General features: G+C 26.2%; 4 protein-coding genes and 1 long non-coding RNA gene across 6 annotated transcripts; 2 read left to right on the top strand and 3 right to left on the bottom strand.

Annotated features, from left to right (window-relative positions):
- Positions 1-350: 350 nt before the first annotated feature.
- Positions 351-3,626, top strand: Grip75 (gamma-tubulin complex component 4). The gene is made up of 8 exons (XM_011505957.1): positions 351-468; positions 532-652; positions 1,078-1,277; positions 1,494-1,588; positions 1,658-2,475; positions 2,712-2,889; positions 3,066-3,291; positions 3,361-3,626. The coding sequence occupies exons 1-8, from the start codon at positions 400-402 to the stop codon at positions 3,610-3,612; spliced, it is 1,959 nt and encodes a 652-aa protein (XP_011504259.1). The 5' UTR covers positions 351-399; the 3' UTR covers positions 3,613-3,626.
- Positions 3,627-3,732: 106 nt separating this feature from the next.
- LOC105367300 (osteoclast-stimulating factor 1-like) lies at positions 3,733-5,141 on the bottom strand. Its single transcript, XM_011505956.1, has 5 exons — positions 5,024-5,141; positions 4,603-4,649; positions 4,389-4,512; positions 4,079-4,290; positions 3,733-3,993 (listed from the first exon to the last, which is right to left on the bottom strand). The coding sequence occupies exons 1-5, from the start codon at positions 5,082-5,084 to the stop codon at positions 3,757-3,759; spliced, it is 681 nt and encodes a 226-aa protein (XP_011504258.1). The 5' UTR covers positions 5,085-5,141; the 3' UTR covers positions 3,733-3,756.
- Positions 5,142-5,263: 122 nt separating this feature from the next.
- On the bottom strand, positions 5,264-6,031 carry Use1 (Vesicle transport protein Use1; the record flags this gene model as incomplete). Its single annotated transcript, XM_011506401.1, has 3 exons — positions 5,264-5,304; positions 5,376-5,702; positions 5,779-6,031. Coding segments are annotated over 3 exons (621 nt in total), but the record flags the coding sequence as incomplete, so codon positions are not given.
- A 69-nt stretch (positions 6,032-6,100) lies between these two features.
- LOC105367299 (uncharacterized) lies at positions 6,101-7,556 on the bottom strand. Its single transcript, XR_913053.1, has 3 exons — positions 7,084-7,556; positions 6,228-6,702; positions 6,101-6,155 (listed from the first exon to the last, which is right to left on the bottom strand). It is a non-coding gene; the product is annotated as an uncharacterized LOC105367299 (long non-coding RNA).
- A 626-nt stretch (positions 7,557-8,182) lies between these two features.
- Positions 8,183-13,107, top strand: Cds (CDP-diacylglycerol synthase). Of its 2 annotated transcripts, XM_011505954.1 has the most exons (11): positions 8,183-8,338; positions 8,403-8,519; positions 9,696-9,820; positions 9,990-10,086; positions 10,168-10,344; positions 10,642-10,844; positions 10,928-11,084; positions 11,542-11,694; positions 11,767-11,898; positions 11,967-12,101; positions 12,647-13,107. In XM_011505954.1, the coding sequence occupies exons 1-11, from the start codon at positions 8,276-8,278 to the stop codon at positions 12,734-12,736; spliced, it is 1,449 nt and encodes a 482-aa protein (XP_011504256.1). In that variant the 5' UTR covers positions 8,183-8,275; the 3' UTR covers positions 12,737-13,107. The 2 variants fall into 2 exon arrangements, with proteins under 2 accessions (XP_011504256.1, XP_011504257.1); XM_011505955.1 differs by lacking the exon at positions 8,403-8,519.
- Positions 13,108-15,542: the final 2,435 nt, after the last annotated feature.

Genomic DNA, 15,542 nt, shown 5'->3' with positions numbered 1-15,542 from the left:
TTTATGCACACACATGCACACGCGCGCGCGCCTATATATATATAGCCTAGCAAATATTCATTTGCAGCAAACGCATTTAACCTGCCATAATATTGGATTCAATACCCTCTTTTTCGTACCGATATAATTAATTTTTTTTTTGTGTTGGTAAACATATCAGTTTACTTTGAAGACTGATTTACTATCCACATCTACATTTAAAATTAAGAAATATGAGAAATACGTTGTAAATATTGTCAAGTTTATTATTTATTTTCATTGATATAACATAATTTATTAATTTCATAACCTCGAAATCATTAAATATCCTAATACTGTTTACATATTTTACATTATTTTATATTGTGCTATGGAAGAAAGGTGTCAGTTCATTTATTAAAACTAAATTTTATATAAAGAATGTTGCATGAACTTTTGTTATCACTTTGGGGTTGTTCTACCAGCATCACACACATTATTGACACAGATGTAAGATTTAATTTTTTTTAATTGTTACGATATATCGATTTAAAATTGTGTATTATATTTTAGCCGTTACAACTTGATAATTATCTTCATCCCGGAGAAAGAGTTTTAATTAATTCCATTCTAAAAATAGTTAAGGAATGTAATATAATAAGAAAATTTATTAAAAAAAATAGTTCTTTCGATGGTAAGCAGTAATTTTACAAACGTTTTATTTAACAATAATTATTTCTTATATTGCATCTGATTCTATGATTTAATTTATTTTAATGATATTTTAATAATTTTCATAAGGATTAACTCTGAAAACATAAAATTAAATTTTTTGATATTATTTGAACTACTGTATCATTTCTACATTATTGGATATTATAATTGAAAATATTTTAAGTATGTATTTTAAAAATATGTTTATTCGTCAAATATATTAAATATTAATATTGATATTAGTTTAAGACTTTATTTACTTATTATATGAATGCTTAATTCAATTAGTCTTTGTAATGCAATATATTTGTTAGTTTATATAAAATTAATGTGTAAATAAAAATTATATATTAATATATTGAAAATTGTTTTTAATAGTTATATTTATTGTGTCCTTACTTATAGAATCCAATTCATTGTTGAAGGGACTTTATCTTACATCACTTTGTAATGGGATGGATAAAGCTTTAGAGCCTTTTAGAGAAGATGTTGTTGATATGGAAAGAATCATTTTAAATGATGGATATACTCCAGTATCTATGATTCTTTGTAGACTTCAAAAATATTTATCTTTATTTTCAGTCCTTAATAATATTATTAAAGATGTAAGAATTTATGTTTATTCTCTACTTATGTATCATTATAGTTTATATGATGATATAATTCTCTAAAGACATTTTAAAAATTTAGTATAATAGATAATATTAATTAAATTGTAATATCTACTACAAATATTATTTTATTATATTATTGTAGAATTAAAATTATCGTTATACTTATGATGATTGACATCATTCTGACTTAGTAAATTTCTTTTATAGATTGAATTTCAAAATTTACATGGCTGTAAAATCTTACAATGCCTACATCACTATGTTCATACAGGTGTTCCTCAAATAAAACAAGCACTTGAAAAGTACTTTCAGCTTATAACAATATTGAAATTTATAAATATTATTCTCAACTTAATTTTTTTTCATTACAGAATGACCCATTGTGTTCATGTTGTTTTTTATAAGCATTTAACTAGTTGGTTGCTGTATGGACATCTTGAAGATGTACATAGAGAATTTTTTATTCAAAAAACAGAAAAAACTATTGATATGATTATCAAAGATGAAAAGGATAAAGATAAAGATAAAGACACTGATATTGAAAAGGATAAAAAAATTTTTTCTAATGAAATGTGGGATTATGATATTAATGTAGAAGTACTACCTTATTATATTAGACCATCATTAGCTGTAAAAATTTTAACAATTGGTCAAACAATAATTATGTTTGGTAATGATCCTCGCCAAAAAAAAGATCTAAAAGTCATAACTAATGCCGAAAATTTGATATGGGGTGAAAAGGAATATGAATATTTTGAAAAACTTCGGGCTCTACAGGCAAAACCAACATTCGCGCTCGTTGAGTTTGAAAGGACAGTTGATGAATTAAAGCATTGTGTAACTCAACATTTATGGCATGTCGCTGTTGAAGAGGCTCAACTTGTCAATTGTCTTAAACTCATTAAAGACTTTTACTTAATGGGACGTGGAGATATGTTTCTTGAATTTATCAGATTGGCAACACATATACTTGATAAAATCCCAACAAATCATACATCTCGTGATATAAATTTAGCTTTTCAAATGGCTTTAAGAAAGGCTCAATCTGCAGATGAAACTGCACTGGAATGTTTTACCTTTGCTGTTCCCAGTTTACCCTCCAACAAAGATGAAGTAATTGGAGAAGTAAAAGAGCAACACAATACTGTTAATACAGAATTTTCAGAAAAGGAAAGAGAAGATCCTATAGGTACTTATGAAAATAAAGCTTATAACAGAATAAGTATATGTTATAAGTTTTATTATATATAATAATAAGTTATTATAATAAGTTTATTTAAATTATAATCTTAGATAATTAATTTCAAACATAAAAGTAATATATTAAAGTTTTATAAACGATATATATTTTCCACTTGTATGAAATTATTAATTATTTAATTTCCCATATCTGTAAAAGAATTTAAATTTGAATTTTTATTTTAGATAAAAAAGGTTGGGGTTTGATAATGTTAAAATATAAAGTAACTTGGCCATTACATTTATTATTTAACCCATCGACTCTTGGAAACTACAATATTTTATTTAGATTTTTATTGCGTGTGAAAAAAACACAAATTAATTTATGGAATCTATGGCGAGATCATATGAACTCAAAAACTATGTTAGTATACAGTATTTTTATTTAACAGGAATTATATATTTATATATATAAGTACAAATTTTTTATGTATAAATAAGTCGGCTCTCTAGATTTATGTTTCTTTCTTTATATATATATATATATATATATATATATATATATATACATAATTAAGTACAAATATTATTTACTTTCAGAGATATTGATGTAATACAATTACGTAACAATCTCATTTTTATCGTTGATAATTTACAATATTATCTTCAAGTTGATGTTATAGAAAGCCAATACACTATAATGGAAAACAATATGAAAAATACTCGCAACTTTGAAGATGTTCAAAAAGCACACGCATTATTTTTAATAAATGTCATGTCTCGAACTTTTTTAATGAGTAGTGAAAGAGCTGACAAAAGAAATCCAGTACGTTTCAATTAAAAAATATTTTTTATTATTGTTTTGCCGTTTTATATCATACTGTTTTATTTATAGGTGAATAAATTAATTAGGTTACTATTACGTCTGTGCGATGATTTTATTCGCAATGCTTCTGTTTGGGAAATAGAGAATTTACTTGAAACTGAAAAACTTGAATTAAAATCACTAAATGACGTATTGGATGGATTGATGAGTTGGTTGACAAAAACATTAAACAGAGTTCGTGCTCAACCTAGTGGAGAACATTTGGCACAATTATTATTAAGGCTTGACTACAACAGGTGGTTTAGCAGTAAAAAATTATAGTGCATCAGAAGATCGAATCTAAACTGTGATGTTATGTATTATGTAAATTCAATTAATTTAATACTAAAAATAAATAAATATACTATTTATAAAATAAAAAATAAACGAATATAAATTTATCTTTAACAATATAAGGAATGTATTTCAGTCACTTTCGTCGTTATAGTCTTCTTCATTGTAATCATGTATAGTTTTTGCATTATAATGTTGCTGACTCAATTGAATTACGTTTTTTATTACCGGATCACTAGCTAATTCTTGAGCAGTATAGCCTGTATTGTTTTTTAAGGTAGCATCGTTACCAGCTTCTAGTAAACGATTCACAATGTTTAAATGCCCATGACTGGCAGCCACATGTAAAGGGGAATCACCCATTTTATTCTATTAAAAACAAAAATCAAAATGAAATTGTTTTATATCATTTAATAAGTTTAAAAATAAAATCTACCATTCAATTGATGTATACCTGAGCATTCACTGCAGGATTTGGTAAATCTAATAGTAATTTTACACAATCTTCATGTCCAGCACGAGCAGCCCAGTATAAAGGTGTATTACCAGCAGAATCTAATCCAGTTCCAGATACTCCACTATTCAAACATTCCCGTAAAAAAGATATATTACCTCGTCTTGCGGCTTCGTGTAAAGGTAAAATAATTTCCTCCACTTGCTCTTCCACTGTGTTAAATTATTTTAATAAAAAAAATTTGATAAAAATATTTGTGTGTATTAAATATAAAATATTTGTGTGTATTGAATATTTAGAATAAATTTACCATAGTTAGCAGGTATCCATCCTTTTCGGTTACCACATTGCGCTTGTAACCGATTACTAACTTTGGATTGCCCATTATCATATACATAAAGTAAATCACCTTCCTCAAAAGACAATTCATCGCTCTATTAAAAGATAAAATTAAAAAGGTTAAATATTTTTAAAATTTGTCCTTTAATCACAATTTCTAAATATTGTTTGTATATTTTACTCACATGCTGTGCTACATATTTGTACAATGCTCTCACTACTTTTACCTTGCCTTAAAAAAAAGGATGTTACATAAACAAATAAAAATTTTAGGACTGAAGTTAAAAATGAAAAAAGTAATTATATTTTTAATAATTGATATAACTTGATAAAGAATTCTCTTAGTATAAGATAGCATATGTACAGTATATTTTTATTATTTTACAAATACAAAACAAATTTATATTATGTTGTAATAATTATGATTCAATGTTACATTGTCTAAATAGTTTATCTTTTTGTCAATTGATAAGTAGAATAAGATGTAAGTTAATTACATCAATTAAAAATAGTTTTATATTTTATTAAAACGTTAAATTTCAGTTACATGCAAAACAAAAAGCTATTGTGTAATTAAATGCAATTTTTAAAAATGGAAAAATTTACCAGGTTTTGAAACTGGTTTTGGAGGTGCTGGACGCCCTGGCGTATTTAATGTGGCAGCCATTGTATTATAATAATAATCATAATAGTAACGCTAATATGCTATATTGTATTACCGTATAATCATGCAGCTTAAGGTACGAAACTATTGTAAATAATTGTGTACACATTTAAAATATTAAAATATAAAAACAAATATATTTTATATATAACAATTTATCTTAACAAATTATGATATTTCATTCAAATCTTCTTTTTTACAATTTTTATGAAAAGTATCATATCTGCAAAAAAAAGTGAAAATTTAACTTTTATTTAAACAATGTTTAAAAATTTATAATATATCTATACTTACTAAAAAATACAACTAGTACAAATGCAATCATTACCCATAACCAACATCTCCAAGTAGATTTTGTATGTTCTCCTAATTTAAAAGCTTCATCTTTTAATTTAGTTGTATTATTATCTGCCAATTTATCAGACTTTTCTAAAATAGATAGATCTTTCTTTATTATTGTACTGGCTGTCAAAGCATGTTCTTTCATGTTATTTGTCATAAGAATCATATTTTCAGCTATTTTTTCTTGCATTTTGTGATGATAATTTAGTACAGCATTTATATCTTCATCTTGATTATTTGAATTAATATGTCTTTGTCTGAGTTCATCATTGGTATTAGCTAGACAGTTTCGTTAATAAAATCTTACTTTTATATAAATAATCATTATATAAATATATATGTATTTATTATATACCTAAATTTGTTTCAAATAATTCTTGACGTATTTCTTTTTCATATTTCGCTGTTGCTTTCTGATGAATTTGAGTTGTTATACTAGGACCATTTGTAAATTCATTTGGAGTAAAAATATTAACAGGTAGCATTTGAACAGCAGCTGCTCTTTCAACAGGATCTTCTAATTTTTTAGTATTTAAGATACCTTTTAAAAATTCTACCCTCCTTATATATTTAATCATAACGTCTCTACATGGTTTCCTATTTTCAAATTAAATTATATGTCATATAAATAAAGCTAGTTTTCAATCTTTCTAAATTAAATAATTATAAACAAATATAATACATTGGCGATGACTGAAGTTCTTCTATCATATCCTGTGCAGCTTCAATGTACTATAATTTTAATTAATCAATATCCATGCAATTATTCAATAAGTATTACTTTAAATTTGATTTAAAATTTACCATTTCAAGATTTGAATCCGCATTTTGATCTTCTTTTGCCATTAATTCACATCGACCTAACAATCTTTTTATATTGATTTCTAGTTTGGATCTTTCAGTCATTATACAACCGAATTATTATAACAAAAAATGAATTTAAAATAAATATATTTAATTTATTCCTATTGTGGTTACCTTATTTTATTTATAAAATATTTTTATTGCAAAACAACAATACTTCTTTCATCTTATTACAGACTAAAAATGTATAAATGACTACGTGTCGTGTTATTAATAAGAAAATTGAAATTTCTAACGTGGTGAAATATGTGTAACTTATCTCTTATAATATGAAAGTATAGGTATGGATAATCAAACGTTAAGTCTAAACAACTACCACCTACAGTAATAAAAAACAATAAACAGCTGTTTGTTGTTATCGTTCGAGGTATTGAAATTCTACAGAGGACAGTAGATGTCACTAATGCTTTCTAAGCTAAAATTTAAAATAATTATTCATATTATATATGTATAAATATAGTAAGAATATAAATGTTTATCAATTTTATATATAAAGTATATCTAATAATACATATCAAGTTAGATAAAGATTTTCATTACATCGAATTGATCCGCTTAATGGAAATATTTAAAATAAAAAAATAACATTTACTGCACTTAATGCATTATGGTTCTTATCGTAATCCGCAATAAGGTCTTTTTACAAATGGAATTTCTTTATCGCAAAATATCTTTTGAATTTTTATACATATATTTGCATCACATTTTCACTCAATCAATACAAATTTTCCAAAATATTCAAATCGTATATAAGTGTAAGGAAATGTGCAAATGATTATGCGTGTGAACATTATACCTGCGGAAAATAGACTTGCACACATTTTTAAAGGAATGTTCAGTTAGCACATTATTTTCGTGTTCAACTGAAAGTGGACAATTTCGTTCACATCTCTCTGTTAATATCGTTAATAATGAAGTACTTTCCCTTAAGTTTTTCCAGAAAAAAAAAAATGTAGGGGAAAGAAAAAACAAATACAATTGATTACACGAAGACTCACGAGGTTTATCGACTGCTTCCGAAGACGAGTGAGATGGAGCGTTAGAGAGGTCGGAGTATATACGTGACAGAGGAAGAGCAAGACGAACGGAGATGTGATAAATGTAAAGATAGCAAAAAAGAGAATGTGTCTGTAGGCGCGAGTGTGTGTACTACACAAGAGAGAGAGAGAGAGAGAGAGAGAGAGAGAGAGAGTAGGGAAAAATATTAAAGAACCGAAGGAGTGGGAAAGTAGATCGTTTTGCTTGTGTCGTCGCTCGTCGTCGTCGTCGTCGTCGTCGTCGTCGTCGTCGTCGTCGTCGTCGTCGTCGTCGTCGTCGTCGTCGTCGTCGTCGTCGTCGTCGTCGTCGTCGTCGTCGTCGTCGTCGTCGTCGTCGTCGTCGTCGTCGTCGTCGTCGTCGTCGTCGTCGTCGTCGTCGTCGTCGTCGTCGTCGTCGTCGTCGTCGTCGTCGTCGTCGTCGTCGTCGTCGTCGTCGTCGTCGTCGTCGTCGTCGTCGTCGTCGTCGTCGTCGTCGTCGTTGCCGCCGTAATAGTAACCGCGGACCGTTTACGTCTGCGCTGTTTAACCTTTACGAGTAGCTGCGCGCTTTCTGTTCAACTCGCGGTCACTTGATTGTGTATCGTGCAAGAGTCCATGCGCGCCGACCGACGTTGTACGGAGAGGAGTGGACCACCCCATCTCGTAGCCGTGGTTGTGCCAATTCGCATGCTCCGCCTCTGCGCTACGCCTGTTTTTATTCAGATTAAGATTATGTAGACTCGAAAAGAAGAATATCAAGAGTTGCATACGATAGCTGATAATACCAAAGGGTTCTGCCACTCGTGCTATTCTTTTATTTATCTCTCTCTCTCTCTCTCTCTCTCTCTCTCTCTCTCTCTCTCTGTCTCTCTTTCTCTTTTTCTATTATTTTCTACCATTGTCCCTTCCTACCTCTTCCACTCTGTCCTCTCTTTCTCTTAAGTCTCTTACGGGTGAAACAAGTGCAACATCATGTCCGAGGTGCGGAAGAGGACAGTAGCTGAGGCGGTTGCAAAGGACGTCGTCGACGATCAAGTAAATACGCGCAAACACATGTATTTATCATTGCTTATCCTTTTTTGCTTCTCTGTTTTTTTAGCTTTTTGTTAAACCCCGTTCCCACGCGCGATGTTTTTCCCTTTCATCTACTGGGGCAAACTCGTTGTGCCTCTCGATAAGTCTATGCGGCAAAAGAAAAGCACCGAGTCACCTGTTGGTAATTATGCGAAGATGACGAAATATAAGGAAGGAAATAGAGGATAAAAAATAAACTACTAGTCGCGACTGCTCGCAAGCTCATTATTACCATTATTAGCAATCATCTGTTCCTTTCGCGTAGGAGTGGGCAGAATTCGGTCATATAAGCCAATGTTTATTTTCCTCCGTCGTGCGAAGTGTTGATGCAACAATGATTTCAAGATCACTCTCACTTTTTATTACCTGCATCCTCTTTTACCTTTATCATACAAAATATATTATAAAAGTATTAATGGAAAATTACGTGAAAAAGTTTTTTAATAATATTCGAAGAATTCTTTAGCTTGCGTTCAAAACTGAAATCTCACTTTCTTAAGTATTTTCAACGATGTTTGTATTTATTATTGATTCGGAATGACCAATCTTACTCCATTAATTTTTTCTTCATATTTTCATATTTAAATTGAAAATGTTCATATTTTTATATTTTACATATATAAATTTATACGTATAATTATTCTATTTTTTGAATATTATTAATTCGTTTGCTTTTTTTAAAAAAAAAAAAAAAAAAAAAAAAATAGCACAATATAGAAATTTTAAATTATTAAATTTATTAATCATTATATACTGTATAATCGTATTTTATTATATTATATTTAATTATAATTTTTATTATATTATAATTGAATATCTTTTTATCATATTAAATTTATTTATACTCAAATCTTTTATAAAGGCATTTTATCTTGCTTATTTGTATAAAAATGAGTCAAATACTAAGTATTTTAGATTAAAATGATGACGATTAGTTTCTATCTATCGCGTATTAGTAATTACAAAAATTGCTAAGAATTCGATGATCAATCGACAATTAAGATTAATCTTATTAAATATATGTTTTTACCTAAATTTCCAAATGCCTAATTATCTAATTATTTTATAAATATTATTTTTATAAAATTAATATTTATAATTTATCGCGGTTATAATATTTGTTAACATATAATCGATATTGTTGTTTCCCATAATCATTATTATCTAATTCTTGTAACTGACGAAATTAAAATTAAATTATTTCTAAATATATATTCTTTGCTTAGAACAAAGTTATACATTGTATATAAACTGTAATTATATTAAAAAATAATTAGAGAATTTGTCCAAAAATATTTGACCTTAATTTGCTTTGTAGAAAGAAGATATTGAATCAGAAGATGATGCCAAACTTGATGTTGATGAGCTTTCAAAAACTCTTCCACAAGGAACAGATCATACCCCAGAAATACTTGGATCTGCCCTCTCTGGCTTATCAGATCGGTACATTATTTTTTTTAACATTAAAATTAAATAATTTATATTTTTATTTCATAAAAGTGTTGTTAATTAAACTACAATTTACTATTATAACTTAATATTTTTAATAGATTCGTTTTAATATATGTACCACTATTTTTAACCACATCTATTTAATTTTTTTGTTACTTAGCTGGAAAAATTGGGTTATCCGGGGTATTTTTACTTTCTTGATGATCGGAGGGTTTTGTTTTATCATTTATGGAGGTCCTTTGGCATTGATGGTCACGGTTAGTTAAAAATTGATGATTAAAACTAGTTTTTATGGTAAATTCACTGATATAATTTCATTTTTTATTGTCTGTTAACAGGTTTTAGTTGTACAAGTAAAATGTTTTGAGGAGATAATTAATATTGGATATGCAGTATATAGAATTCATGGCTTACCTTGGTTTCGTTCATTATCTTGGTATTTCTTAATTACTTCTAATTACTTTTTTTATGGAGAAAATTTAATGGACTACTTTGCAGTTGTCATTAATAGAACGGTAAAAAATCTCATTTTATAACACTTATATATATATATATATATAATTAAATTCAATTTTAAATGTTAATTTTTAAGTGATAAGCATTTATGATTGTCAATAATATAAGTTCATTTGCAACATGTGACATAAAATCAATAACCATTCTAACTATATCTATTATCACTCTGAGGCTTCTCTTATCAACCACTAAGGCTTCTACTATCAATAAAATTAGCTTTAAATTTATTATTCTGTTAATTTTAAATGACCTTAAAGAAACAAAACAATAAAATAATGATTATATTTATTTTTCAGGACTACTTACGTTTTCTTGTAACGTATCATAGATTTGTATCATTTTGTTTATATATAATTGGTTTTGTTTGGTTTGTACTGTCATTGGTGAAAAAATATTATATGAAACAATTTTCATTATTTGCATGGACTCACGTTGCTTTACTAATCGTTGTAACACAAAGTTATTTAATTATTCAAAATATCTTTGAAGGTTTGATATGGTGAGTTAATGTCCAATAAGGTACATTATTTTTTTAGTATATATAATACAATTTAATTCCACTATCTCTTAAATTATTTGTAGGTTCATTGTACCTGTAAGCATGATTGTAATTAATGATGTAATGGCATATGTATTTGGATTCTTTTTTGGCAAAACACCTTTAATCAAGTTATCGCCAAAAAAAACATGGGAAGGTTTTGTTGGCGGTGGTATTTCAACTGTCGTACTTGGCTTATTGGTTAGTAGCTTTTAAATACGATAACGAAAATATTTTTATTTTTTTTGTATTTTTGGTACTCTACTTGTATTACTACTTTAAGTTTATCAATATAATAAAAAATATTAATGTTGAATTTACATTCATTTTAATAGATTTTCTTATCTACTTTTAAACATTACATATAAGCAAATATTATTTTGAACCATGATTATTGTTTTTTTAATATTACAATATAGATAAAATTGTTAATTTATAATGGCCAAAGTATTTTTTAAAATATAGATGATATTTTAAACATTTAAATAATATATTACAATAAATAATATTTAAATTACGAAATATCCGAATATTATGTATAAAGTATATATTCTTCAATAAATTCAAAAAATATATTTTTATATATATTCTGTAAGCTATAAAAATATGTTAGATATTAAAAAAAGAAAATTTGTCAAATAAACATTTTATCTTGTAGATATCGTACGCAATGAGCCAATACCGCTATTTTGTCTGTCCTATTGAATATAGCGAAACTCTGGGTAGAATGACAATGGAATGTGAACTTTCTTATTTGTTTAAACCACAAGAATATACTTTACCAAGTTATCTTAAAATAGTACCCAATATGGTAATTATTATGAATTATTTTTTAATAATGCCAAATATAAATTATATTTTGTATAAAATCTTTTTATTATAGTTTAAATGGAAGTCAACTATTACAATGTATCCATTTATGTTACATTCCTTATCACTTTCTGTATTTAGTTCAGTGATAGGACCATTTGGTGGCTTTTTTGCAAGTGGTTTCAAACGAGCATTTAAAATTAAAGTAATGATATTATATTTATTTTATAATAACATTTCAATTGTCACAAATAAAATAATTTTATGTTTAAGGATTTTGGTGATGTTATTCCTGGTCATGGTGGAATAATGGATAGATTTGATTGTCAATATTTGATGGCTACATTTGTCAATGTATATATTTCAAGTTTTATTCATACAGTTTCTCCACAGAAACTTTTACAGCAAGTTAGTAGCCAATAATCAATATTCACTCCATTTATAGAATAATAGTTATTTTTTTAATTATAATATATTTGTATATATAAATTAGAACATGCATTAATTATTGAATAAGCTTTAAACAATCATAATATTTTCATCAAAAGCATTTGCAAGCCAAAAAATTTTAAATAAATTCATTAAAAATAAAAACAATATTATGTATATATATATATATATATATATACATTAATTGGCTTTACATTAATTATACGTTTATTAATATTTCATATATTCTTATAAAATGTTAATAACAATTTTTTTTTGGAAGCACCTTAAAAGTAACTAAATTAACTTCTCTTAATTAGCCTCTTTTATAAAAAAGTTTTCAACGAATCAGTCAATCAATTTAAAACATTTATTTAATATTTATCTTATATTTATTTGTTTAATATAATTTTTACAAAAAGGATTGTCAAAAAATTATTCTTATACATAGGAAACAAAGTAAATGTTATAAATATAATTCTTGTAAAAGTAAAAACTTATGTAAATATAATTTTCATTTCCAGGTATTTACATTGAAACCTGAACAACAATTGCAATTATTCCAGACATTACAAGATTCATTACAACACAGAGGACTTTTAAATGCTTCTTAAACTATTTGAGTTAATTCTGTAATGATGAACTTTTGTATTGGTTACAATAGCTACCTGATTAGCCTTAATGGATAAGTCTATCCTCTGTTAGACAACCATTTGATTGGTCTATGAAAATCTTTAATCAGTCTTTAACTTCTATGGGTACATCATAATCTTTTACAGAAGAGCAATTCAATGTATATTAGCTGATATTTTCTGCTCTATTAATTTAACAAACTTCAAACCACAATCATGCAATATTGTGCATAGAAGGTTTTGATGGTTTGGTATTTATAAAAAATGATCATTTCCACATCATCATAAACATCATTAATCGTTTTAAGTTTTTTAATCCAATGTATATGTATAAACAAACAATAGATCTCTGACACTTTTTACCTTTTAATTATGCATTTAAATGAAATAAATATTTTATAATTTTATATAATTAAAGAGCATGAATAGAAAGCTAGAGAATTTTGCTTTATTTTGTTACGTGAGTCTTTATTAAACAGTGTTTATTTGTAAAGTTTCTTTGTAAAATAGTAACAATTTTTAGAAAACATTAAGTTTTGTAAATTTCAGTCCTATATATATATATATAAATCTATTGGTCACATTTAACTATTGATTAACTTGTAAATGCAGTAATTCAAAGGCAATGTGCAATTGCGTGATAATCGATACAACTTTATTTGTATATGTGTATTGTAGAAATTTCATTTAGATTAGTTGCGTCTAATTAAATTAGTCAAGAACACGATAAAAAATTTTTGTCTCGTGAAACAAATCTGTACTTTTGTTTTCATTGAATAATATTAATTCATGCCAAAAAAATGAAATAAGAAAAAGGTCATTTACAAAACAGTGTTGATGTATATGTTTAACATAGATTCATTTGAAAAAATACAAAAAATAATTTCAAGCATCGCGAACATAGTTATAGATACATAAAGATCCGCGTACTCATAAACAGGTATCTCAATATAAAATTACCTTAGTTAAAAAATACATGTAGTTTCATTATACTTACGTTTAGTGAGTATTATCCTTGTAGGTATATTTTGTTACGTTATTTGCTTAAGGATATAGATATTAAATAAATGTTTTATTGTTGTTGAATTAATTTGATGGGCGAATAAAAAATTATGTATGAGAGTTTAGTAAAAGTAACGGAATACATAAGAAGAAAGAGAGCGAATGAAGATAAAGGGGTTTAAAAAATAATATATAAAAAAATTGTTCATGAATATTAATAATGAAATTATGAAATGTTATATCTGTATATTTAAATGTGGCGGTATCTTAATTTATAAAAAATATATTGATCTATTTATGATATGTAGATGAAAAATTTGAAATAAAGATGATCTGTGCAACAAATAAATGTACATAAATGAAAATCGACACATTAGTTTAATAGTATAAATTATTATATCAGATCATTATAAAATGATAATTTATAATTTAAAAATAGACATTACTTGAGATATTTTTATTACATTTATAACTAATTTTAATTTATTATTTATATAAAAAAAAGAAATTTAATGAAAAAATAATGTTACAGTATGTATTACTCACCAGGCATACCTCACCCTATTTTTATTATTTCAAGTTGTGACTCACTTCCAATTTAATTTCAATTTCATTTCTGAATTAAATGAATTAATTTAGCTTAAAGTTAAATTTAAATTAATACAATTATTGTAACATTTATTTAATTTTAATTATAAATAAGTATTAATTTACTTACGAGAATGAATTAAAATATATATTTTGTATTTGCAGTTTTATATGGATAAAACAAAATTGCACATTAAAAATGTGAATTACAATTTTACAAATTATAAATTGTTTAAATTAATTCTAAAAATTTGATATATTTGTATAATTGGAATTTCGCATGCATCGTTAGATTTTACTGTATCTCTGAATATTTGTATTATTCATACATAATATTTCTTCTATATATATTTCAAATGCAGATCATCAACTTAGAAAATGCAATCAAAATTTTATAACATGCTTGCGGAAATTCGCTTGATGAAATAAGCAATTTCGGAAAACCGTTACTTTTAGGTTTTATACATTATTTATGAAGAAACAATTAATAATTTTTATTTCATTTATAAAACAATATTAAATTTTAAATTAACAACGTATATGGACATTCATAGGTGTACGCGTACGCGTTTATATTTTATAAAAAAATTTTCATATTAAAGCCAACATTAACCAACTGTTAAATAATATAATTAATATATAGTATTCAATGAATAATTTTGCATGTAAATTTTAATTATTTATATAAGTATTCGTTTTCGTGTAAAAATTTGTTTTCCGAAACGTAAATAATAATATGACAATAAACAATATGTTTATTTTCTAATGCATGTATTTTTATTAGACATTTTTATTAATTCATTAAAATAAATTGATATTCATTCTTTCGAATTATCATTGTTACTCTTTAGATGCGAATTTGAAGATCAATTTTCCCATAAATAAATAAAAAAAAAATATAAATCCAAAAAATTTACTCTAAATGTTACTTTTTCAAAGACAATGTAAATTCTTTGATAATGATGAATAATGTAATGATTGTAAATCAATTAAATCACTAGCAAAATCTTATATGCTTTGTAAATAATTGCGAGCTGGTAAGTCTTTTTCCTTCTTAACCGACGCATTCCGGAAAGCAGCACCTACTTTTCATAAAATATAGACGCGGTACGTGAACAAAAATGCAAGGATGCATCGCGTGTCAAGATACATTTCTCTCGTTATCTGGGGTATTTGCCAGGACGTGTCAAAGAAAAGA

The sequence above is a fragment of the Ceratosolen solmsi genome, unplaced genomic scaffold (assembly GCF_000503995.2).
Source record: "Ceratosolen solmsi marchali unplaced genomic scaffold, CerSol_1.0 scaffold7, whole genome shotgun sequence".
Classification (NCBI taxonomy): domain Eukaryota; kingdom Metazoa; phylum Arthropoda; class Insecta; order Hymenoptera; family Agaonidae; genus Ceratosolen; species Ceratosolen solmsi.
This window is presented reverse-complemented; position numbering and strand designations above follow the sequence as displayed.